Source organism: Acomys minous (genome assembly GCF_964271855.1).
Source record: "Acomys minous genome assembly, chromosome: 1".
NCBI classification, from domain to species: domain Eukaryota; kingdom Metazoa; phylum Chordata; class Mammalia; order Rodentia; family Muridae; genus Acomys; species Acomys minous.
The window spans coordinates 128,065,205-128,092,669 of record NC_140483.1 but is presented as its reverse complement, the minus strand read 5'-3'; the positions used below and the strand labels follow the sequence as shown (position 1 = coordinate 128,092,669).

The 27,465-nt window shown below is 39.3% G+C and overlaps 1 protein-coding gene and 1 pseudogene across 3 annotated transcripts; one reads left to right on the top strand and one right to left on the bottom strand.

Moving 5' to 3' along the window:
• The first annotated feature begins 4,704 nt into the window (after nucleotides 1-4,704).
• LOC311606712 (large ribosomal subunit protein uL10-like) lies at nucleotides 4,705-5,671 on the top strand (annotated as a pseudogene). The gene has a single exon. The product of its transcript is annotated as a large ribosomal subunit protein uL10-like (transcript).
• A 6,857-nt stretch (nucleotides 5,672-12,528) lies between these two features.
• On the bottom strand, nucleotides 12,529-27,165 carry LOC311604346 (solute carrier family 7 member 13-like). 2 transcript variants are annotated; one of them, XM_084794119.1, is made up of 4 exons: nucleotides 26,422-27,165; nucleotides 21,665-21,796; nucleotides 15,678-16,039; nucleotides 12,529-13,197 (listed from the first exon to the last, which is right to left on the bottom strand). In XM_084794119.1, the coding sequence occupies exons 1-4, from the start codon at nucleotides 27,110-27,112 to the stop codon at nucleotides 12,943-12,945; spliced, it is 1,440 nt and encodes a 479-aa protein (XP_084650245.1). In that variant the 5' UTR covers nucleotides 27,113-27,165; the 3' UTR covers nucleotides 12,529-12,942. The 2 variants fall into 2 exon arrangements, with proteins under 2 accessions (XP_084650245.1, XP_084650246.1); XM_084794120.1 differs by lacking the exon at nucleotides 21,665-21,796.
• Between the last annotated feature and the right edge of the window lie 300 nt (nucleotides 27,166-27,465).

Below are 27,465 nucleotides of genomic sequence, written 5' to 3'. Positions count from 1 at the left end.
GCGGCAGAGACAGCAGTGGCTCCAGCGGCACCAGCGGCGGTGGCTGAGGTTTGTAGCTCAGAGACTTCCAGTGGAGGCGATTGGTGTGGTGGACGGTGGGAGTTCTGCGGGAGAGGGGAGTCTGGACAGGATTTGGGTCACATGGTGCCTTGAGACCCAAACTAGACTCAGCAGACAGTTCAGCCCCAGAGTCCTGGGTTTGCTCAGTGAGCTGTGCCATGGAGAAGCTGGCTGAGCTCAGAAAGCAATTCTACCTGAGGCACAGCTCCCCTGCTGTGACACAGGCTGAGCAGAATGCTCACTTCCACCCTAGGCTTCAGCTCAGCGCAGCAGCAGTTTTCCTGCTGTGATGCAAGCTGAGCAGAGAAATGTGTGCCCTATAGGAAATGTGCATGGCAGAGCATACACTACCTGCAAGATGATTTGGGAACCTTAAATAATTCAGAACTGTTAGGACTTTGAAATATAAAGATTATAAACCCTGAGCCTGGAGGGAAACACAGCACAGTTCCTAAAGTTTCTATTATGCAGCATGAAAACAAATGGGCTTGGTGTTTTAGACAATGCGAAGTCTTTGCAGGATTTAAGATTCGAGGACGTGATAAGATGAAGATTAGTTTTGGAATAACCTTGGCAGCAGCAACGTAGAGGTATGTTTGAATAAATGAAGGCTGGAGCTAAGACTGATGAAGTGATCTCCAATTTTCTCCTGGGTAAAAGACTGTGTAGTGAAGTGATCAGCTGAGTTAAAGAAACAAGGAGAATGCTGCAACCATTCCGAGGCCAAGAACAAGCATGAGTTTGTGATCAGAAAGGAGAGAAAGATGGAGTTTTGTAGTTCTGAGTCAACAGTACAATATAGCTGTCCAAAGGGTGGGCTTTGATGTACAACACTTTGATCAAACACAGGTGCCAGAAGGATTCTTGAAGACAACGATACAGAACAGGTAAAAGAAAACTGAATTGGAAGATCAAGAAGAAGAACAGGGAGGAATAAATTAACAGAAGAAAGCAGAGGAATGGGAAGGAGGGGAGTCTCAAAAAATATAACCACCAGCTAGGATGATGTATAGCAACAGGTGGCAGTTCTTTCTCTCATAGTATAGGTATGAACCTAAGCAGCTGGTCCTGGCATTAGGCTCCCTTGGCATCTGATTCTTCTTACATCTGCATCTTATAGTTGAAGAGGGCTCCTGAAGATCCAACCCAGGGCTAAGGAGAGCAACAATCCCTTTAAAGATCATTTTACAGCTCTTCTGCTTATAGTTGATCGGCAGCAGTTCATCCTGCAGCTTCAGCTGACTTCAACAGAGGCTGGGAAGTGTAGGCAGCTCTGTTTCAGGGAAGAAAAAGAGGTAAACGGATTCCAAGAAGCACCTAGTTGGATATTAGCAGGTTTCAATGGAACTGGGAGAGGATTCCTAACCCATAATCAAAAGCCTGTAAAATTTAAGGCTGAAACTGTAGGACTTTGATTACCGACCAGAAGACCCAGATCTGAGTTCTATCTCCAAGCCCTAGAGGAGACTAGAACACAAGCAAGAGTCGTTGTTTTAATATGTGTGTCCTAATCTGTTCTAGAATGAGACAAATGTGATTTATGCTAGCTAGTGTTATGTTAGCTTGACACAAGCTATAGTAATCTGAGAAGAAGAAACCTCAATTGAGAAAATGCCTCCATAAGATAAGGCCTCAGGCAAGTCTGTGGACATTTCTTTTCTAATTTATTATAATTTATTCAGATTACATCCTGATTGTTACCCTCTCACTTGTATCTTCCTATTCCAACCCTATCTCTTCTGCTCTATTTCCCTCCCCTAGACCTCTGACAGAAGGGGACCTCCTCCCCCACCATATGACCACAGCCTATCAGATCTTTTTGGGATAGCCAGCTACCCGGTCCTCTGAGTGCCACCTGGCCTACCCACCAAGAGGAAGGGATCAAATCAGGGTCACTAGAGTTCATGTCAGAGGCAGTCCCTGCTCTCCACACAATGTCAGAGAATGAGCTGTCCATTGGCTAGATCTGAACGGGGGATCTAAGTTTACTACATCATTGTCCTCGGTTGGTCCAACAGTTTGTGCAATCTCCTCTGGGCCTAGATCCTCCTGCCTTGGAGGTCTCTTTGAGAGGATGAAAGAACCCAGAGGGTTCAGGAGACCAACAAGAGGCATTTTTTTAGATTAGCGATTGTTGCAGAATGGCCTAATCCATTGTGGGTGGGGCCACCCCTGGCCTACAAGAAAGTAGGCTGAGCAAGCCATAGAGAGCAAGCGAGTAAACAGCACTCCTTTCTCCATGGCCTCTGCATCAGCTCATGCTTCCATGTTCATGCCCTGTTTGAGTTCCTGCCCTTACTTTCTTTAATGGCGTACAGTGTGAGTGAAATAAATACTTCCTCCCTCATTTCTTTGTTTACAGTGCTTCATCACAGGGGTAGTGACCCTGACTAAGACAAGACTTGACTCCAGAATTAGCAAGAAGAGATGAGGAAGCTCTGTTGACATTATTAAGACAGAAGTCCATCATGAGGCCATTACAATTTTAAACATAGATATCAAATATGGGCACAGCCAATTTCATTAAAACATATAAGGATATAGAGGCATAAATTCACTCCAATACAATAATAATGAGAGACCTCAACTCAACTCTCATCAATAGACAAATCAAGCTAATAGCAAAATCAGCAGAGATTATCTCAGTTAAATGACACCATAGATTGAGTGACCATAAGAGGCATAGACAGAACACACCCTACAAACAATGTAGAGCACAAATGCCTCATGGTCATTCCAGAATAGATCACATAAAGAACACAAAGCAAGCCTTGAAAAATATAGAAAAACTGATTTTTTTTTTAAAAAAGGTATTCTACCTGACCATAATGGAATAAAAATAGAAACCAACAGCTAAGTGAAATGCAGAAACCCATGGAGATTGATTAGCACTCTCTTGAGTGCTGATGGGACATTGAAAGAAAAAAACTACAATCAAGTAAAAATAAAAACAGCATACTGAAACTGGTGCAGTACTAGATAAGCAGTGCAAGAAAGGCATTTATAGGTGCAAGCATCTATATTTAAGAGATTGGGGGAGTTCTAATAAAGTGCATATTAAAGCCCTGAAAAAACAGAAAACAAATCCAAAATCTGTAAACAAAGGGAAATAATTAAGATCATGCCAGAAATTAATGAAATGAAAAAACTACAAAGAAGTATTGAAGTAGAGTTGAATCTTTGAAAAGATAAAGAAGATCAAGAAAGCATCTACAAAACTGAGCAAAACGGAAAACAGACCCTAAAATTAGATATGTAAAGGTTAATATTATAACAGACATAAAAGAAATTGAGAAAAGTTTGGGGAAAACCTTATTTTATATTAGACGAAATTGGGAAACCTAAAACAAAAACAAAAACGATAGTTTTCTAGATGGCTATGATCTACCAAAATTAAACTAAAATGAAATTGAATAATTCAAACAAATCTTTATCAAGTAACAAGGTGGAATCAAAAATAAATAAAAATTACCATCTAAAAAGTTCAGACCCCGACACAGATAAATTCAAACTCTGTCAGACCTTTAGAGAATTTAGCACCAAGGTTTCTCAAATTAAAGGGGTTAGTGGAGACCTCTTGCCTCCTACCAAGTCCTTATGGCAGCCTCCTCCAAGAGTGGAGTGCACAGACAGGAAAAGATACAAACAGGCCTTGTTTAGTTTATTTGTCAATTCAGGAGTAACAGACTTTAAAGAGACAAAACAACTGAAAACAGACTGCCATAGGGGCATTTAAAAGAACAGTTTGAATCCCCAGCAGCTGTAAGATGCTTTCTGAGAAAGTGTTTCAACTCAAGAGCTCTCAGGAGCTTTGAGATGCTGGCTGAGAGCAGTCCCCTGCAGACTGCAGGTCAGGATGCCTGACTCTCTCTGCAGGGAAGAAACAGAAGATCTCAGTAGCAGCAGGCTTGCAGAGTAAGAGCAGCTGCATTGATGAATTCTCTTTTGCAGCTAAGTGAGGACTCTTGGAGACTAAAGCAGGAAAGAGACCCTCTTCTGCAGCCACTGTGGAGTCCTGTACCAGGGGAGCCTCTGGAGAATCTGTCCTCAGCAAGACTTCCCTCTGCAGTAAGTGAGTCACCTAGGAGCCAGGCTCTTAAAGTCTTCAGGCTTCTTCCTCTGAGGTGATCAGGAGCCCCTGGAAAGTGGGCTCTAAATCAGAGCCAGGCTCTGAAGTGTCCCTTCCCTGCTGCCTTCATTGTCTCTTGCAGTAGCTCTGGTCTTGCTGGCTTACACATCCAAACTTATAGAGGTGTCAGTTGGAACATACATGGCTTAATGTGGGTAATACAAAGATTGGTTGATGGAGAGGAAGAATCCTGAGCCTACTAAAGTCACCAGAAGTCAACAGCAGGTCTGCTGGTCTGTGCCTGTGCCTGTCTCCCTTTGACATTTTTCACAGAGTATTAAAGCTAATTATTTTGTAAGGTATTTGTAGTCTGGAAATATATTGTGACTATATTTATATCCCCTTACAGCACCAAATAGCACACAGTAATAGTCAATAAATATTATTGAATACAGTACAAGTGGATAAGAAAGTGAACAGTAAATGAGTCATTCCCCAGAATAATTGTTAAAAAATGCACTGTGGTCTGTCTCAGCACGTGTCTGCATTAGAAAAACATAATCTTTAAACCCTGCATGGCAATACCTGAGGCACCACCCAGGGAAGGGCATAGTGACTGGAAGTCCAACTTCTTCCTTCAGATCATCCAATAGTTGGAAGATTCTCCAAAATGCTTCATTGCCGGATCAGACAATGTGGGCTCCAAGTAGATCAGCATGTCCCTGTGAGGGAAAGCCCTCATGCTGATGGGCAAGAACACCATCATGTGCAAGGCCATCAGGGGCCACCTGGAAAACAACCCAGCTCTGGAGAAGCTGCTGCCTCATATCTGGGGGAATGTGGGGGAACCTCACTGAGATTAGGGACATGCTGCTGGCCAGTAAAGTGCCAGCTGTTGTTCCTGTTGGCTCCATCGCCCCATGTGAGGTCACAGAGCTCTGAACTCTGGTCTGGGGCCTGAGAAGACCTTGTTCTTCCAGGCTTTGGGCATCACCACTAGAATCTCCAGAGGCACCATTGAAATGATGAGCAATGTGCAGCTGATCGGAACTAGAGACAAAGTAGGAGCCTGCGAGGCCACACTGCTGAACATGCTCAACATCTCGCCCTTCTCCTTTGGGCTGATCATCCAGCAGAGTGCTTGACAACGGGAGCACTTATAACCCTGAAGTGCTTGACATCACTGAGCAGACTCTGCACTCTCATTTCCTAGAGGGTGTCCAAAATGTTGCCAGTGTCTGTCTGCAGATTGGTTACCCAACTGTTGCCTCGGTGCCACACTCTATCATCAATGGGTACAAGAGGGTCCTGGCTTTGTCTGTGGAGACTGACTACACCTTCCCTCTTGCTGAGAAGGTCAAGGCCGTCCTGGCTGATCGATCTGCATCTGTGGTTGCTGTCCCTGTGGCTGCAGCCACCACTGCCGCCCCTGCTGCTGCAGCTCCAGCCAAGGCTGAAGCCAAGGCAGAGTCAGAGGTATCAAATGAGGATATGGGATTTGGTCTCTTTGACCTCTCAAAGCAACCAATTCAACCAGCTTAATTTGAGAAACATGGAAATAAAGGCTTACTTCTCTTTTTTAAAATGCACTGGGGAACAAGAGGTAACTAGACTGTGGTGGTTGGAACAGCAATGCCTTTCATAGGCTCATACACTTGAATGCTTGGTTATTGCAGAACTACTTTACAGGGATTAGGAGGTGTGGCCTTATGTGTAACCCTGTTAAAGGAAGTGAATCACTAGGGATGGGCTTTGAGCCTTGGAGTCAGGCTCTAAAGTCTTCAGGCCTAAAGCCAGGCCCAAAGTCTTTCCCTCTTCCTGTAGCCTGCTGATCCAGATGTAAAACTCTCATCCACCTCTCTAGCACCAAGTCGGCCAGTGTGTCACCATGCTTCGCACCATGATGATAATGGACTAAACCTCTAAAGCTGAAAGCCAAGCCAAAGTAAGTGTTTTCCTTTCTAAGAGTTGCCCGTGGCCATGGTGTTTCTTCATAGCAATAGCCTAGGTAGGACACAGACTAATACTCCCCCTCTCCCCACCACCCACAGGCAACTTGCAGCTGCTAGCAGGGCTTTTGTGGAGAACAGAAGTTTGCCATTTAAAGGGAACATTTGCAAATACAGAAGAGAGAAAAAGACAGTGCTCTGACTTGGCTTAATTTTTTTAATTAAAAAAAAGTTAATTATTTACAGACATGAAAACTTTCTGCATTTATTACAAAACTGAACTTCACTGTCTGTCCCAATGAATGCGTAGCTTTACATGGTGTGCATGTGTGTGCATGTGGGATCCTCACCACATCGAGTTGGGGAAAGAGGGGAAGAAAGTACCATTTCCTCAACTTTCAGTGCTTTCCATCCAGGAAAACTCATGTTCAACCTGAACTTGGCCAAGCTTCTTAGAGAGTATCAGCACAGATCATTTTGTACCTTATTGCGTCTTTTCCACCCTTCCCAAGAGTGTTCCTTCAAAATAAATGGCACAGTGGAAAATGTATTGCTGTAGAGAAGAACAGAGTGTAGACGAATCATGTTCTGGCTAAGTCATTCCTACCTTAGTCTGTCTGGGGCTACCGCATGAGAAGCCATGAACCCACATGACTTACAAACAGTGAAAATACATTTCTTGCCATTCTGTAGCTGGGGAACTACAAGACCAAACAGAAATCTAGTGTCTTTTGAATTCTGCTTTCTCACAGAGGGTCACATTCTCTGAGAGATTTGCAGAGTAGAAGTCAAAAATGGAAGCGTGGGATAGATTGGGAGGGGGAGGTGGAAAGGCCCAAGGTGGAGTCCTTTTTGTATGGTTTAGTGCTGCTTCCTCTTCTTCTTCTTCTTCTTCTTCTTCTTCTTCTTCTTCTTCTTCTTCTTCTTTCTCTCTCTCTGTCTCTCTATCTCTCCATCTGTCTCTATGTCCCTCCATCTGTCTGTCTGTCTCTGTCTCTCTGTTTCTCTGTCTGTCTGTCTGTCTGTCTGTCTGTCTGTCTGTCTGTCTCTCTCTCTCTCTCTCTCTCTCTCTCTCTCTCTCTCTCTCTCTGTGTGTGTGTGTGTGTGTGTGTGTGTGTGTGTGTGTGTCTGTCTGTCTGTCTGTCTGTCGCTGTCTCTGTCTCTGTCTCTGTCTCTGTCTCTGTTGGAAAAAGTCATATTTGAGGAATATTTGGTAGTACCCACATTAACCCAAACAAACTATTCCCAAATGTTACATAAAAAGTGAACAAATTACTTTGTTCATGGTTACTGTATCATAGACATAATTTGAGTATGTCCTATTGTTAAACATTAAATGAATAGATGCTTGGTTGGCCATGGTATTTGTGAGGGTGGCGTGGAATTGGATTAGAATTGGATATGCTCATCAGGGTGTATCAAATGTATTTCAATCCTGATGGAAAGAGAGAGACAGACAGAGGGAGGGAGAGAAAGAGATGGCATACAGAGACAGAGACAGACTGGAAGACACACATGAATACATACTTCATACATAATATCCTGTACCACCTGGAGACCCTACTAGTAAAAAAAAGCTATTAGCAGATATGAGCTTTCTTGAGTTTTCAGAATTACAAGCTATAATAAATAAACTCTTGTTAATAGATAGCCTGTTTCAGATATTTTAGCACAGTAATAAAAGCTGGAATAACACAATGTCAATACAAATTCATTGTATTCCACTTTGTATTCAAAGCTCAAATATCACAATAATACATACTTGACATGCCAGTGGGATGGTTGGTCAGGAAGATAGTGAGTCTGAGAGTAACCTAGACTAAAAGGTAAGACACTATTTCAGGAACACACATACACACAGACACACACACACACACACATACACACCTTGAATAAGATTTAACATCTTAACATTTTTCCAATTAGCTAGTGATATAAGCACATTCTTTAATTGTAAATAGGTAGAAATTTAAGATATTTTTCCTTTTTTAACTTTTGCTTTATGTATTGTATAAGGGATATTAATGGAAACTTAAGTTGTATATTGCATATTGGTAAAAATTTAAGATTATTTTGTTTGACATTTATTTAATGTATTATACATGTACAACTTATTTGAAAAGGTGAAAAATAACTTATCACTTGTTCAGGATGGTCAGAGATAGAAATTGGTAGTTGGTCACTTACGAATCTTACAAGATACTAAATTGTTTATATGATAAGCTTTAATTTTTTGCATATGTTTTCAAAGGAATAAATAGATAGATGATGGATAGAATAGATAGATAGATGGTCTTCAAACACTTCAGAGATCCACAGAAAATTGCATTTAATAATAAACAGCTTTTATGACAGAAAGACACATCTGTTCCTGGCAACACCTCCAGTCTAATTACTCAGGTTTCAAGAAACGATAGTGGCAGATAGCCACTGGTCTGAGGAACTTTACTTATCTCTACTGCTGATGACAGAATGACCATCCACTATGATCAAGCCTGATAATGAGAAATTGGCTGCCTAGGCTTGCAGAGACTAGGTGGGCCAGTCCTTCAGGCTTCCTGCTTTATAGCAGTCTGTGAGATGCTTTGGCCTGGCTGGCTGAAGGCAGGATACCCAGACAGTCAGCTCTCTATCTTGTTAATCTTTTGGAAGTTGCTTGCCTGCACTTCCTTCATATTAGATAGTTTTTCATTCTGGGGCCTCTGATGGGGTCTAAGACTAGATAACCACAGTATTAATATAGGTTTAGTTAAAAAGAAAAGAAAAGAAAAGAAAAAACTTTAGACATTAGGATAAGAAGCAGTAGCATAGGGGAGATACTGGAATAATTTCTTAAAAATTGTTAACTACAAATGGACTGGTCCTTATAAATGAGACTTAATGGATAATTCTTATTTTGTTGTATATAGTATATTTTATTTAATAAAAGGCATAAATAAAGAAGAGATAAAAATGGTTTTTGTTTAGATCACAAGTGAGGGATGAGAAAAAGACTTGTGAGAGAGCAGGTGATGTTTATCCCTTAGAAGTCAAACCATTGTGTGTGGGAGATTGGTTGTTAACCCGCTGAAAAACATCCTTGAACCAATTCTGAGAGGAGGTATAAACGTGAGCCAAAAGCAAGAGGTGGGGCCTTTTTGGAGACTTGGGATAGTTTTGGCTGTTTGTTGCTCCACTTTGAAATGCTCCTAGAGAGAACCTCTCGAGGGAAGGCTTTGGGGGCTCCGGGTTCCAGCTGAGGTTCCAGGTTCTCATTGCTCCAGGTTCCAGCAGAAGAAATCCTGCTAATTATGCCAGGAGAATCATTGATCAGAACTGATATCCCTGTGGTTTTGTTATTGTATTCTTTAACATCCTTTTCCTATTGTTTAGGTTAGTCGATTTATAAGTGAGATACTCTCAGTTAATAAGTTTGTAATAAAATATATTTGTTAAGAAAATTGAGCCTACATTTAATATACATTCATTTTACATATGTGTAAAATTCATAGTTTCTCCATTTTGAAAATTATGCTTTCTTAACAAAATGTATCTCTTCGTTTTAGAATCTTGCAATCATAAATAAGAGGATGAATGCATGTGCCATATATATTTCCATGCTTGGGCTGAGTCAGGTCTCAGCTGGACTGAATTTATTAGACTGACTTACTACAGCTTAGAGAATATATTTCATCAAAGGACTCCAGTGGCCACCTTTTGGGAGCAGACAGAGCATTCCAGGTGGCAAGTTACAAACAAATATATGAGATATAGCACTTAGTCACAACATGGTGATACATATATACATTACATACATACACACATACATATATGTTATCAAATTTCAGACCAGGAAAGAAGACAGTGTTGTTTATCAGAGCAGGACACAAGATGACTGAGTAATAGTTTTCTTGGACAGTTTCACAACTTACTTTATAATTTATCTTTTTGCTTATTTTTTACTGCAGACTGTGAGAGTAGATAGACAAGGAATTAGATACAAGACACTGAGGAAAACAGATAGATTATAAATAAATAGACACATGATAGATAGATGATAAATAGACAGGTGGGAGAGAGAGAGAGAGAGAGACAGAGAGAAGATGATAGGTAGACAATGGATAGATCAATGATAGCTGATAAATGAACTGATGATAGATGATAGATAGATAGATAGATAGATAGATAGATAGATAGATAGATGTGCCTGAATGTACAAATACAACCTATTCTGTCTCTTTATTGTTACTGGTACATGAATGATTTCAGAGCTGACTACTTGGTATTCAATCATTGCTTAGTAGAAATCTTCCTAGGGAAGGCTATTTCTCAAGTTCTCAGCATTTCTCAGTCACGTGTAGTTCTTCATCTAGGGGGTTGGACCCCATGAGATGTCCTCCTCTAGTTAGTTTGCTTGTTGGTTGTTGTACACCTTCAGATCTTTTTAGGCAGCCATGTTGTTGGCCTAACATATGTGAGGATGCCCTGCTCATTTCAGGAGACAGTCTCACAGGAGTTGGGCTGTGCTTCATAAAGTACAACATCTGCTGCACTTGATATCCAGCTTTTTAAAAACTCCAAAAGGAGAATGGGCTTTGAGGGCAGGTATGACGTCAGAAAGTATGCAAGCCAGATTCTTTCAGTTAAAAGAAAAAAAGCAAAAACACTGTGCATGTTTCCTGTGAGCAAAAGAAAATATTATCTTTCAGCGATATGTTTTTCCCTTAAAAGTACAAAGCTGTTGTGATAAGATTGGAATCAGCAGTCAATGAAATTCTAGGTGGAATTCTGCTTGTGCTCAGTAAGAGCCTTGAGACTCAGAAAAAGAATTACAGAAATCACTGGCTTTTATGAGGAACACCTTGTCCTAGTACATTTTGTTTGTTTTAATGAGTTCTGTTTACGGCAAGGTACTGAACGTGTTTTAAATAAATTGAAATTTTATACTAGATAAGTATGCAATATTATTACATAAAGCTCCAGACAAGGTGAGACAAGCTCTAACCTTAATCCAATTCAAAGAGCTTTCCTACAAGGGGCTCCAGGGACTTCTCATGGTACAACAGAGCATGTTCTCAGCAAAACACAGTGTTTTGTGGAAAGTTTATGTCCTAGCATTCTCCTTGCTATCTTAAGTTGTTGAGTTTTCCACAACATTCATTTGGGTACTATGCCTGTTTTGCTTCTAGCAATTTTGAATAACAAATAGTCACTACATACTCTTGACACTCCTTGGGCTAAATCATGGGTGTTACTAGTATGGTTATTTAAAATAAATAAATAAAATAATATAGGGGCTTATTTTTTAACATAAAATTTGATATTTATCATGTGCCAATCACTGACTCTCTTTTAATGTTTAGTCTATTACTTCATTTAATTCTCATTTTAAGAAAGCCTATTTAAAGCTAGGCTTATGACTGTAGTCTCAGATCTTGGGAAGCTGAGATGAGGGTATTCTGAGTATGAGGGCAGCCTAGGGTACACAGTGATACTCATCCAATGAATGAATGAATGAATGAATGAATGAAAAAAAGAGAGAAAGAGAGAAAGAAAGAAAGAAAATTCAGGCGCATAAAGCCAATCTACATGCTGTTGTGTTTGACTGTGAAATGCCTCCAGAGGCTCAAGTGTTTGAGCACTTGGTTCCCAAGTGCTGTTTGGGAGCCTTGTGAAACCTTCATAGGGTGGAGTCTTGCTGGATGCAAAGGGTTACTAGGAACCAGTTTTGGGGCTCTGTGGGATGGCCTCGCTTCTGTTCACATCCCACTTCCCGGACAGTGACTGTGACAGGCAGCATCTTGTTCCTGCCACCATGCATTCTGCCTCTTTCCTTGTCTTCCTGACCAATGAACCCTCTAGCACTGAAGCCAAAATAAGCCCTTTCTTCCTGAAACTACATTTGCCAGGATATTTTATCACAACAATAGGAAAGATAGCTAACATGGCCCCTAAGAACACTATATTTGGCCACTTTTACTAGTTAAAATACTTTTAGTTTGAAGGTGAAAAGCTTGGTAAATGTGTCTATATCAGTCTGTACTAGTCTTTTTTTGTTTGTTTGTTTGTTTGTTTTGTATTGTTTTGTTCCTGTGATAAAACACCGGCCAAAACCAACTTGGAGAAGAAAAGGGGTTCTCTTAACTTTCAGATCCCATCCCATCAGTGAGGAGCTGCAGGAACCGAAACAGAGGCTCTCCCTGTCAGTCTACTGCTAGGAAAGGCTGAGGCAGGGGGAGTGCTGTGACCTCAAGCCAGCTTGTACTAACGTGAGCTCCTGTCTCTAAAATAAACAAAACAACAACAAAAATACCTATTAAGGTTGTTTTGTGTTGTTGTGCTACTGAAAAATTAAAACTATGAGAGAATGTTTATTTTCAATCATTAACCTTTATTATAAGGACACATTAAGTAGAAAATAGATGAGATAAACAGACTGAGAAAGGCGTCATTAATATGTGACGCTACACAAAGGAGGAATTTTTTTTATTGAAGCAGAGATTGGTTGTGTGTAACACTTTCTTTGCTATTTTTCTTTTGCAAATGTGTATGGGTGTTTTGCCTACACGTATAGCTGTACACCATATGGGTGCACTGCCTGCAGAATCCAGAAGAGAATACTGGATCCTCTGTGACCAGAGTTACAGATAATTGTGAGCTTCCATGTGTGGTCTGGGAATTGAACTCTAGTCCTCTGGGAGAGCAACTGGTGCCCTTAACAGCAGAGCCATCTCTCCAGCCACTCTGTTCGCCATTTGAAAACCAGGAACTCCCTAGGTACTTTTCTATCCGCCATTTCAGTTTCCGTAGTAGCCATCTTTCCTCTCCTAGCCTCCACTTGACCTTTGTCTGGAACGTGCTGCAGTTATAAAAGGCTATTCTTTTTCAGTTTTCTACTTCCCATATGGGATCATCAGATGCATCAGGGATGCAAATATTAAACAGCAGCTGCAGAAAGCAAGTCAACTTTTGAAACCAAACCAGCTTCACTTTAAAGTGTATAAATGGCACATACAACAGCAGGCCACTGAGGAGGAAGAGGAACACATAGATGTAGTGCATCTTTGGAGACTTGACCAGGGGAATCAAAACCAAGCACAGGGTGATGGCCAGGGCTAACAGTATTAACGGTAAAAACACCTGGAATGGAAACATAACATTGAAGAAAGTAAGTAGATGTGAAAATCCACATGTGACGGCTGAATGTTCACAGAAGTAAAAATCATGTGAAGCTGATGACAGAAACTGGGCTAAGTCAGTCTTTGTGTTAGGTCAATTTTGTCAGGACTCAGAATGTCACAGTGAAAGGAAATGCTGGAGATTCCTCAGGGAAGGTGCTGGCTGGGGACTCATCAGAATCTAGTTTTGATTCTTCCTGAGTGGAGATAGTCAGAAGCAGATGCCGAATAGTATGGTCACCTGCAGGCACAGGTGGTATGAACATATTCAAAAGGAGCGTCTAGACACACCCACTGGGGCTCCAGGCAATCTGCCTTAGACATTATTTCAAATGGGTGAGCAAGTTAAGAGAAAAACTTCTTTTACCCTCTGTTAACCGAGTTATTATCAACAGTTAAATATTAGGATTGCATAGGTCTCACATACCAACAAAGGAACAAAAGGAAGAACAAATTCTTTGTCTGAAATAATCCTATTTTTGTTTTAGCCAAATCCTAAAGATTCATCCTTGGTATCTGGATTATGCTAGAAATATAAACATACAACACTTAACATTACAACATTACCTTTGGTTTTTTTTTTTTTCCCCTCAAGGATCCCACTAAGTAGCTCAGGTTGGCCTTGAACTCATAGTTTTCCTGCCTCAGGTTCCCAAAAGTCTCTAAATTAACTTGAATTATAGACATATACCATCTGGCTCTAGGCAATCAATTTTGAGATATATGTAGAAAACATGAATCTATACTCAAATTGTATGATATAGCTAGTTGAAATTATGAAACTTTTTAATGAGAGGGTTATTCAGTTGAGTCTTATGTAACAGTTGCCTTTTAATTATTTAAAGGCCGTTAAGAAAAATAACTCACCACCTCATAGATCATTATTTTTGTCAAATACTTGAGGGAAAGATATGAGCATTCATAATGTCAGATAAGAAATATTTAACCATTTGTTTTTAAAGTTGCCCTTACCATCCTTTTTAAGCAAAGATAATTCAAATAATAATAATGTAATGATAGCTATTAATGTCATGCCCTGGATTTTTGCATACGTTCACTTATATAATGCACACAAGATTCTGAGGAGGCAAACATTAACTGTGTTCATTGTAGATAGAAAGATATGTCAGCAGTGAAATGAGAGCAAGCTTAGGAAAGGACATGAGGAACTAGACATGAGCCCAACTCTTAATGATTACCTTGTATTTCTTGATGTGCTCCAACTCTATCAAAATGCATGACTTCCCTGCAATTGTGCCTATCCACGGTATAAGCTTGACTCAAAAAACAACAAAGAAGCAAAGGATTTTAAAAGTATACAGATGTGAAATTCAGAGGACAGGACCTCCCAGGAAGGTACTCCAAGCAGATGAGGAGCACAGCCTTATACTAGATACACATGGACACTCTCTGATCATCCTCTGGTTGTCACTGTCAGTGCATTGGTTACTATTCACTTAGTATTGAAATAGGTGACACCCTGCCTAAGAATGAGGACCGAGTCTCATTTATTTCAGTACCCAGAGAAGAGATCTTAACAAGGTACTTGAAATAAAGTCACGCCTCAATGTGTCCTCAAATATCCAAGAGCTTTGTAATGGATGAATGGAAGAAGCACAAGGGAAGACTGAAAAAAAAAGATAGTGGTAAATCAACAAAGTTGGTAATGAGGACATCACTTCCTGTCACTCTAGGTTCTTATATTTTATACTTAGCGAGAGTCAAACTCCCTAAAGAGACTGCTGATATTTGGATATTGGCTTTATTTTGTGCTATATGAGCTTTGACAAGTGGCATACCTTCCCTAAACCTATTTCCTCTTCTCTACTATGAATATAAGCAGGAAGTGGTATCTAACTTTTCTAGGACAGGAGATTCTACAGCAAAGCTGTACACATGCTGCCAGCCAATCAAGACTATTCCAGTATGTGCAAAGGCTCTGCCCCCCAATAATATCCTGTTATGAAAGAATGATCTCCTTATCCATGCCATATTTTCTCCCCTCAGAGTTTATAAGCAAAAGTTGAGGAGAAGGAATCTGTTTATGATCTAAATAAATAAGCTAATATTTCAGGACAGTAAATATCATCTATGACTTGACTTTCTGTCTCCTGTCTATCATTTGCTATATCTGTCTTTACTGTAAAAGACACAGTGTGTGTAATAGCTATATTAGTCAGCTAGGCAACCTCAGGTCAAATGTCCTCCAATGATCTGTTCCACCACCCCAATACACCTGCCTTTCTCACTAACAAATCCTTACATTGAACCTTTGAGATTTCATAGTAAGTAAAACCTATTCACCATGAAAATGAAGTCCAGTCTCTATATTTGCTTCTCAGTTTCCTGAGTAGCACATCTGCATTTGGATTTTCTGAACATACTCTTCAAATACATAGTCATTTGTCTTATTTCAAATGGAACAAATGTATTTATCTTTACCTTATATGGTCTGTGTAGAGTGGGGTCCTGGTACCTCAGTTTCAGAATTCCTAAAATTGTTAAGAAAGTCCAAAGAGAAACAACAAAATAGAGATAGTTTATCAGGTCAATTAGATTTGTTAAGATAATTGCAACGGATCCCACACAGACATCTAGAAGCACAGCTAGGAAGGGAGAGGAGTGAACATTAAGGGTACCAAGCACCAGTGGCAGCTGGCCTTGGTGGCTTGCAATATATGTTATTCTTGCTGTCTCCAATACATTAATCAAAAGGTTGCTAAACAACGAAGCAGAGATAGCAAAAGGAACAGTCCATGTGAACTGGGGGATGACCCTGTCAGTCCAGGTAAGAGCCACAGCATCTGCAGAGGAAAAAGCACACAAAAAGAGATGTATTAAGAAAGAGAATCTGATGATAAATCTTTATACAATAAGATTTCAAAGACATAACATAAACTCTTAAATATAAACATATATATATGAAGGGAACTTTGTTACTTCCTTTTTCACATTTAAGTATTATTTGGGCTTGTACCTATTTCAGCTCACCGTACTGCGTGAAAGGTTGGTTTTAGCCAAGCCTGGTAGCGCACACCTTTAATCCCAGCACTCATGAGGCAGAGGCAGGTGGATCACTGTGAGTTCAAGGCCAGCTTGCTCTACAATGTGAGTCCAGGACAGCCAAGGCTACACAGAGAAACCCTGTCTGAAAAAACAAACAGAAGAAGAAGAAGAAGAAGAAGAAGAAGAAGAAGAAGAAGGAGAAGGAGAAGGAGAAGGAGAAGGAGAAGGAGAAGGAGAAGGAGAAGGAGAAGGAGAAGGAGAAGGAGAAGAAGAAGAAGAATGGTTGATTTTATGTCTTTCCCAAAAGACCAGGAACTTTTTGTAGGCAAATAGCCCACATGCCTTTTCTATAACATCATTAATTAATTCATGGCCAGACAGTGTAATACTGGGTTTTCAATAAATACTTGAGAAATGCATTAGTTGTGTTAGGTGAATAATTAAAATATGCTTATGAACTAATATTAGCATATAGAATGCTGACAGACTTATCCAGGGTCAGAAAATATCACTACTGACAGAGTATCAGCTGTCCCAAACCATAGCACAATATAAAATGAAAAAAGTGAACATCAATTCAACACAGATCCAAATACTTATGATTCTTGAGACTTTTTAAAGCTATAGACCAATGGTTTTCAGGTAGATGTTACTTTGCTCTTCATAGATCGTGTGTCAATGTCTGGAGAATTGTGATGTCCTATAACTGGAGAGACAGGCATTTGCTGTTGGCGTCCTGATGGATAGCAGCCACAGATGCTGATAGGACAGTTTAAAAGAGTTACGTGGTCTAAGACTTTGGATATAGTACAATGGCAATGTGCTTGCTTATCATATGTGAAGCTCTGAGTTCAATACTGAGGATTCCAAAACAGAATGATCCGGAATATTGATGGCGTTGAAATTCAGAAACTTTGCATTACAGCATGTTCTGAAGTTGTTATTTCTGTCTTAAGGCCAAAAGAAAAAAGACCTTATGAATTCTATCTCAATATGTCAGTTATCATAAAACCTACCAATAGATGGAATCTAAAGGAATTTGGAGGAAGGAAGTGAAGAAGTGGACATGATCAAAAATACATTATATACATGTATGAAAATCACCAATAAACAAATATATTCATTATGAAAATCCCTTTGAGTCCACTTTGTACTATGGAAATATTAGACAGATGATTCTATCTCAGTGAAATAGTTCTGTTTCAGTACAGTGAGCAAAGCAGAACCCAATGTTCCCGTAATATGAAGGCCGAAAAGAGAATCAAAGTTCCAAACCAGCTTGGGCTATATAGCAAAATGCTAGCCTCAAAAAGAAAAATGTACTCTAATAAAAACATACACACAAAATGTGAAATTATTTGAGGCATATTTTAATATGCCAAAAATTGTTCTTGCAAATTATACTTATATTTATATGTTTACTTATTTATTTGTCTGTCTGTTTACTGCTAAAAATCTTACTATATAGTTCTGGTTGGCTTGTATAGACCAGCCACATCTGGCTTCTATGCCTTCAATTCTTAATATTTATAATGTTCTCTTCAGAATACATGCTTAGAAGTAGGATTTATGAGTGTACAATTAATTTTTAAATTTTATTTTATGTATTATTATTATTGTGTGCATAGGAGAGAGAAATAGAGGAGAGAAAGAAAGAGAGAAGGAGAGCTTAAACTCTCAGTTTAAGAGTCAGTCCTCTTCCTCCACTGTGAGTCCCAAGAACACAGCTCAGGTTACTAGTGTCCCACAGCAAATGCTTTACCCACTGGGCTATCCTGCTGGCCCATAATATGTATTTCTTAAATAAAAGAAGTCCTACAAACTCAGCATCAAAAATGACTGTATCAATTTATAAGTAACTAATTCTAAAATTTCCACTTAACAGTTCAAATTTCTTCATGCAGCCAGGCATTTGAGACAAACTTCCTGTAAACTGTCTGAACAAGGAAACTTTCTTTTTTAAATATATTTTATTAATTTATTCATATTACATCTCAATTGTTATCCCATCCCTTGTATCCTCCCTTTTCTCCTTCCCTCACATTTTCCCTTACTCCCCTCCCCTATGACTGTGACTGAGGGGGACCTCCACCCCTTGTATATGCTCATAGAATATCGAGTCTCTTCTTGGTAGCCTGTTATCCTTTCTCTGAGTGCCACCAGGCCTCCCCATCCAGGGGACGTTGTCACATATGGGGCACTTAACACCCATTTCTGTATCACTTCTTAATCATTTAGATTATCTTGCCCTATGTTAATAGCCCCTATTTTAAGTGTGGTCGGAAACCTCCAGAACATCATGGGAGCATTCTGTGAACACCCTCAGCAAGGCTTCTGGAACTGGAACCAGGAATCATTACACACTACTTCCACGCTCGAGACTCTAAAGGTGTGCCCTTCTTTTTCATGTATAGAACTTTCACCATAAAGACTTTTTGTTAGTTGTTTGTTTGTGGATTTTGTTCTGTTTTGAGACAAGATCTCTCTATGTAGCCCTGGCTGTCCTGAACTTGCTATGACAATTGTAAACCAGACACGCCTCGCTCCAACTCTTAGAGATCCACCTGCCTCCACCTCAAAAGGGATGAAATTAAAAGCGTGCACCTCCAACCCCAGATTATGAACTTTTTTTTTTGGAGCTAGAGAGTTCAGTGGTTAAGAGCACTGGTTGCTCTTCCAGAGGACCCAGGCTCAGGTCTTAGCACCCACAACCATCTGTAACTCCAATTCCAGAGACTCCAACAGCCTCACACCAACACACATACACGCAAAACAACAATGCACCGAAGTAAAAATAAATAAGAGTTTTTTTAATTTAAAAGGGGGGTTTTTAAAAAGAACTTCATTTCGTAGATTGGACATCTACAAATTAAATACCTTACATGTGACTGCCTGCTTTCTTTTCTATATAAGCCTCAGAAACTTCTATTATCACAGATTGCAAAGTGCCTCAAATAAAATGTTGCACCAATTCACACTATATTATAAAAATCCCATATTCTCTTGGAATATCTCTATGTCATTGATTGAAAGCATGCCTCCAACCATTCAAATTACTAACTCTCTGGAGCTTATATAAATCATGCACCCCATAAAGAAAAAAAAGTCACTCACAGGCTCATCCCAGCTGAGTACCATTTTTCACTGGTGCCTTTCAATTCTGCGTGAAAGCATAGAGCTTTTTCCATCACTAAACCATCATAACCATTGTCCCTTTCAGTGTCCATCACTTAATGGACAATATGACCTTCTTTAAAAAAAAAACCTCAGAGTTGCATCAGGGAGAGGACAACATAGGTAAAGTGCTTGTTGTGCTGCCACACCTGAAGACCTGACTTCCAACCCTGCAACTCACATGGCAGAAAGAGAGAGTCAACTCTTGCAAGTTGTTCTTTGACCTCCATGTGTGCAACACGATGCCCATGCATATGCACACAAAATAAGTAAATAACATGAAATTTAAATTTTTAAGCAAAACCCCAGGATGGTCTATTACATATAACTTAGCTGAACAATTCAAACTGATTGGATATTTTGATGGCCTTTAATACTGATAATATGATGGCCTTCCCTAAAGTTACATTTTTATATATAATTCTGATTATTTTCTCAACTTTAATTTCTAATGCAGTCTAAGTACATGAATTAAAGCTTTAAAGTAATAATTCAGATTTTAGATCATGTCTGAGGATTATAAGCCTGAAAAAGGCAGTGATTAAAACAAAATTACAAACAACAGTAGAAGCTTCCCAAGTTTTCCATACAAGCTTTAAAACTATTGTGATAGCTACAAAATTGTTGCAATTGATATGATATTCCAGAGATTTTACAGTTCTTTAATAATCAATATATCCAGAGCACCAGTTATAGTCATATAGTCATAAAGAATGCCAGATTTCCTGTACTGCAGCCTCAGTGTCACTGGCAAGTGGCCCTGACCACAATCATAGCTGCCATTATAAACCAGTGGCTTTCAATCTGTGGGTTGCAACCCCTTTGGAATTGAATGACTCTTTCACAGGCATCACATATCAGATATCCTGCACATCACACATTTACATTACAATTCATAACAGTAGCAACATTACAGTATGAAGTAGGAATGAAAAATAATTTTATGATTGGCGAGTCACCACACATGAGGAACTGGATTAATGGGTCTCAGCATTAGGAAGGTTAAGAAGCACTGTTATAAATGAACCCTGACAGCTCTGAAGTAGCTCGTGAATCAGTGCGTTTGTCCAGGGTTGAACTTGGTTTGTTCCCACAGAAGCCTGGTCCTATCTCATCTCTCATGCCAAAGACACCTAGACCCTTGATGAATTAAATCTGGTGTGGGATGCTACCTTGCAGCATTCTATTGTGTAGTCACATTGCAATTGATTCAAGTCACTGGAGTTTTTATATTAAACCTACTCTGAGCTTTGAAGTCTCCCTAAGTAAACAAATGATCATGATTGAGGAGTTAGGAATCCTAAACATCCTGATTTTACCATTGCAAAATATACAGTATAATAGATTACCATATGATGCCTTATAAACATGTGGTTCTAGGTCAGTAAGGAGACTTACCTCTATCAAATAGTCATCAAAGCAAGAAGAAATTGCTCAATATTGCTTAGTCCAATGTTACTATATGACACATCTATCTCAGAAGGTGATGACTTGAGATGTGATGTTGGCATGAGAAAACAGCTAGTCTTCAATTTTCTCTGCTTTTCATTAAAAATTTTTTTTATCCCTTGAATCTGCTATGCATGTCTCTTTAAGAGTTTCTTGTTTACTTCTTCTTCAAAAAAGGTCTCTCTAAACTAAAGATCCTCCAACCTCAGCTTCTCAAGTACTCTAGTAGGCTCTAGATCACAGGCATGTAGTATCATACCTTGGATATTCTTTAGTTCTTTATTCTTCAACTTCGGCTTTAATCAAAATTTCAATATGTTTAGGTCATTTGTCAGCATCAAATTTGGGGTAATTTGAGATAAATATCTATTTTACATATTAATAATATTGATTATAGTCATCAACTAACTATTAATGTTTACTTATTCAGATGTTAATATCCCTCATCTCAAATTTGTCACATGAATTACTGAAAATCAAGCATGTATAAGTATTAATAAACATAATTACTGATTATGCAGTATCACTACACCTGAGGTCATGCAAACAGTTTTGAATCTGTGTCATCCATCTGCATTATACATACCTTTTTCACATTATCAGAAAATGTATAATTATGGTTAAAATGAATCTCCCTTTTAAACCAAATCATACTTTCTCCATCCTGTTTTTACAACATCATAAATGGGTCTCTATGTAGAATAATGAAGACTGTGCAGCCATCCTAACTGGCAAAGTGTCCTAACTATACATAAAGAACTGCATTTTATTAACTGTCTTTGCTATTTGTGTATACAAACCTGAAGAGAGGATTTCCCTGGGTGACAGAACTGTCAGGTAGGAAATATTAGCCAGTAAATACACCATGGTTATTAGAGGCATCGCTGTAAATATGGCTCTAGGAATTGTTTTGCTGGGTTTCTTCATCTCCCCTATAATACATAAAAAAATTAGACTTGGGAAAAATTACTTCTTAAACTTATTTTAAAAGTTTTACGTGTTTCAAAAACTGGACTGCATCATTTCCATTTATCCTGCTATAACACGCACACACTCAGAGGCAAAAACAACAACAACAAAAAAAAAAAAAAAAACTACTTCACACTGATCCATTTCTTAAGACACAAGTGTTAGAGCTGTGGAGACAGGTCATGCAACAGTTTGATGGGTCCTTTTATTATTCTTGTTTCATTAGTAGCCTGGCTCTTTAAGAACACATCATGCCCTTTCTTGATAAAGTCCCTCTTCTTTTATGTGAAACATCTTTTCTTTCTTAGCTAACAATGTGGCTGCTGCTCCTTCAACTCAGCAAAATTATTACCTCTTGGAAAGTAAGAGAGGAAATCTTTGGCCAGCAAGATCATTTCATGAATATATTCGTAAATTAAGTATTGAAAAAGATTATAGTGTCAGTTTCCCTCTTTTTGTTGTTTATTTGTTTGTTTAATAATTTTAAACCATTAAATCATTCTCTTTTTAAAATTATTTTATTCATGTATTCACTTTACATCCCAATCTTAACCTCCTCCCTTCTCTCCTCCTAGTCTTACCCTCCCTGCCTCTTCCCCTTCCCCCTCCCCTATTCCCCAGAAGAGGGGAGCCCCAACACAAAATCTCATCCCAGTCTATCAATTGGCATCAGGACTGAGCACACCCTCTTTCTCTGTGGCCTGGTGAAGTAGCCCCACCAGCAGGGAGTGACCAAAGAGCAGGCAACAGAGTCCATGTCAGAGTCAGCCCCAGCTCCTCCTACTACAGAAAGTCTATAGAGAGAAGAAAAACAGTAGGTGGGGCCCTCTCTGTGACAAGCTGGAGACCCAAGACAGGGTGGGCTTCTGCTGGGTTGTGAGGGTGACTGTAGCTGAGCCTCCTAGTGGCAGAGGTCATGGATAATGGAGAGGACACCCTCAAACTGTACATGAGTCCTAGTGGAGGGATGAGAGGATCAACCCATCAATAAAAACTTAGACCCAAGGTTTACCCTGCCTACAAGATGAGCAAGGATGAAGATGGAGCAAGACTGAAGGAATGTCCACCCAAAGCTTGGCCCAGCTTGAAACCCACCTCGTGAGAGAAAACCAACCCCTGACACTATTAATTATATCTGCTACTCTCATGATCGGGAGCCTAGCATAGCTGTCCTCTGAGAGGCTCCACACAGCAGTGGACCAAAACAGATGCTGAGATGCACAACCAAACATTGGTCAAGAATCAAGGAGCCTTATAAACCATCCTTTTGTAAAACAAAAACAGAAAACAAGTTTAGAGATGTAGCTCACTAATGAAGTGCTTTTCCAGCATGGAACTATCTGCTTTAGAAAGAGTAAGGAGTGAATACGGATCTAATTTGAATTCTGCTTACTACTTACTGCTTGTGGGCCTCTTATTGTTTAGCTTTTTGTTAGAAGTGGCTTAGTCACTGTTCCATTATCATGACCATGGCCAATCTTATAAAAAAAAGCATTTGCCTGGGTGCTTGCTTAGAGTTTCAGACAGTTTGTCCATTACTATCAAGGCAGAGCATGGCAGCATGGCAGCATATCAGTAGGCATGGTGCAGGAACAGTAGCTGAGGTCTTTATGTCTTGATCCACAAGCAGAGAAAGGGAGTGGGAGAGAAGTAGGCCAGGCATGGTCTAAACCTCAAAGCCTACCTAGTAACACACTTCCTCCAACAAGGCCATAGCTCCCAATCCTTCTAATCCTTTCAAACAGTTTCATTCCCTGGTGACTGAGCATTCAAATATATGAGCCTACACTTTATTCAAATCACCAAAGGAAGAAATTATGGTGCAACAAAATTCCAATCATAGTACCTTTTAAAAATGGTTATTGTTGGGCTGGATTATATCTCAGCAGTAGAACACTTGCCTAACATGTGAAGGACAAAATTTGACCCCTAGCACACACCTGTGCCTCCCCCAACAGAGGCTATTTTAATAGCTATGGTATTAGTTAAAGCTTGGAACAAGCAAAAGAGCAACTTTTAAAATTAACTATATTTTCTTCTGGGCCTTTTAGTTATTCTCACTACATAGTTTATTTGTAGAAAGATGACAGAGATCATAATTTAATTTATAAGAGGCTTATATAATAAGAGGTCATTATTGTGACACTTTATAATAACAGCCAAACAGGCAGCAAATATCCTTGGGCTTTGATCTTGAAAGACAAGTTGTTCTGACACTATTTATCAGATACTGATAAATCATATTTCATAAATAGAAGTGCTACATAGAAATCTTAAAACTTATTTAGTAAATTAACTTCTGCCATACACATTGAGAGACTGCCAAATCCTAACTACTAACTTGACAGGGAAGAAGTAAATGGTTTTTGGTTTGGTTTTCTTTTGAAACAGTGTCCTGAACCCATCATGAGGCCAAACTGGCCTTGAACTACTGACCATCCTCTTGCACCTCTCAAGTGATCATATTATAGGCATAAAACACCACACCTAGTTTTATGGAGTGTAGGGGACAGAATGCACTGAAATTCCCACAGACTTTTGTTTACCTTCAGCTGTTTGGAAGGAGTTCTACATTAGTTTACAGATTATTAAATGTTGTAGACCTTTCTTTATCTAATTTATCTAATTACATAACGATAAAACATCTCCAGCATCAAAACAAGATAAAATTACCTCAAAGTTTACCTTTTCTGAGGTGTGTGCTCACACATGAGCATGCACACAATGATACACAAACACATGTGCACACATACACACATGTTCACTTATTACACACACACACACACACAAACACACACACACACACTCAGTTTAAGTCACAAACTTCAGGAGAACTATCCCAGCCTTATTTTCTTACTCATTTTTTTATCCCAATGTAAACTAACTTTTAACCACAAAGCTCATCATTAATATCACACTTAACCAAGGAAGAACATTCTGATCTCTTCACAAATTCCTCACTTCTGGAACATTTAGGCTTGTGGAAAGCCCCCTCTTTTGGGAACATATGAGGGCTTATTCTTTATGATTCTTTAAGCCTTCTGTGCTTTCTTACTGGTTTTATTTTTTTCTACCAACTGCAGAAAAGTTGACATTCTCCAGTCATCCATCCCCAATTCTATGCTTTTCCTCATTATATTGGCTTGAACATTCTTACCCATTATCAAGGCCGCAAGTCATCAAATGAAAGCAGTTGTATGGTCTCTCGTCATTTCCTGCAGTGCCTTACATGTGCTCTCTCTGTTTCTGGTTTTCATTCTTACTCTTTAAGGCTGGGAAGGTTTTATTCTATTCAAATTGCTAGTTCTTTGCAGATAGTAACAATTAAATTGATCGTCTTTTCTACTGAACTTGCTTTTACCACATCATTTCTTTATGGCTAGTATTAAATTCCTATACAATTATTTGTTTTTAAGATAAAGAACTATACCAATCTTAAGTCATAATAACAATTTTAGAGATTTAAAGAGAAAGTGTAGGTTGGAGAAAATAGCTGCTATGATTAGGAAGCAGGGAAAGAATCCATGAAAATAATGGGAGGTTTATTCAAGAGCCAAGCCCATTCATATTTAACATGAAAAATGAAAGCTGTCAAAGTAACTTTTAGGTTGATGAGGGAGTAACATAATTAAAGAGAAGAGACTCTGGTGGTAAGAAGGCAGAGTTCAAAGATAGAGGTCAACCATGAAATCAAAAAGGAGGAACAAGTTTCTAAAGGGAAAAGTATTACATTGTGCACAGGAGCCATCGAGACAATTATGATTCTCTTCTGTTCAAAAACCCTAAAGTACCTGGTGCAAGTGAAAAGCAAAGTCTAGTGCATGGTGCTCTTCTCAGAGGGTCTGAGTGAGCAAGGAAGCAGTGCCCCACAAGACACTGGCAGCCCTGCACTCCCATGGTAAACAAAAGGTCATGAAGCTACAGGAGAAATTTAACTTCATGTGTCCAGAGGGCCATGGTGAGGGGTGAGGAGATGGGAGCCTCTGCTAGGCTCTCATGAGCATTGGTACTTATAATAATAAAAATCTTTAGGGAGGGGCTTGTGCTAGGCACACTAGGTAACTGCTCTACTACTACTGAGCTATGCCCCTAACCCATCTCCCAATTATATTATTATATGAACCTCTAGTAACACATTCATCCATGAAAGAAATTTTCAGAATAAAAAAAATGTGATTCTAAAAATAAATGAATAAAAAGAGTGAGTCACACCTTCATGTATCACAGCCATTTAACACAGCAGTATAGTCTGGTTTTATATTTTTCAAGGATCCACAGTTTCACAGGAGGGAAATCTGAGCATTCACACAGTAACAGAAAGAAAACTACATTAATCAGTGGCCTCATATTCCTGGCCCCAGGAAAATAATATGAAAAGGAGAAGATTTTTTTTCTTTGATTGTTTTCATAGAAGTTGAAGTTGATTAAGTATGGAAAAGAATTAAGAGCAGGTGATTTACGAAGTAAAAATAGAAGATCATTAAATTCTTTTTTATAAGATGATAGTCAATTCACAATGAAATATGCTCGCTTCATACATGCAATATATCAGCCATGGCTTCATTTTCTCCCCGAGATTGATCATTACCTGCTACATACGTGAAGCATGCCCCACCAGAAAATGCAAAGTATCCTTGGAAGATAGCTTCTATGAGCTGAGAGACATCTGGAACCTCGTGGTCAAAAGCATTCTGAAGTCTTCGCATATTCTCCTTCTTCCCTCTCACCAGTATGAACACCCCGCTAAAGGAAATGAAGCCGAGTATGCCTAGCTTCAGCACTGTGCTCACTGTCTGAAGCCATGACAGCTCCTTCACACCACGAGAATTCAAAATCCCCACAATCCACAGCACCGCCAAGGCCAGACATTTTTTGGGTAGATTCGGGGCAGAGCAACTGGGATAGAAAGGCTGAATGCCGTACTCTGCAAGTAGCAGAGCTTGGCTAGCAAGTACTCCTGGGCCCAGAAATAAGGCAGTCCAAAGTCTTAGGAATGCCATCACGGGTCCAAAGCATCTCCTGAGAAAATAATAGTGAGCCGCGGTGTAGGGGAAGGTTGTCCCGATCTCTGCGAAGCAGAGAGCACTGCTCAAGGACAGTACCGCACAGGCAGCCCAAATACACAAGGAGATTCCCACATTCATGCAAGAGTACTGCAGTACTCCTTTGGGGGACACAAAAATTCCTGCCCCAATTATATTAATAATTAAAAAATTTGTTCCCCAGAAATATCCAAGTTCTCTCTTAAGCCGTATTTTCTTCTCTGTATCCATTGCCATTGAGAAAACTCAACAGTTTGTGAAGGTTTCTGCCTGCAGGATTATGGATTCTCTGAAATATAATTGTGACTCCCTTTTTGTTCTGCCTATTAAATATGGTCTATTTTCAATAATTAACAAAGTGTGTGTGACACATTTAAAATAGATTACCTGTAAAGGCTTAGTTTGACTCTTCTTTTAATAATTATCAAAATAGGGCATTCAATTGAAAGGGAATTTTTAAAAAACCAAGGTTTTGGAAATGGGAATAAAGAACTTTCTTGTTGAAGCTGCAAAGAACTTGTCTATATTGTCTTCACTACATTCAAGGATAAGCTAAACTGGCAAGATTAAGTGGGTAACTTAAAAGTCAC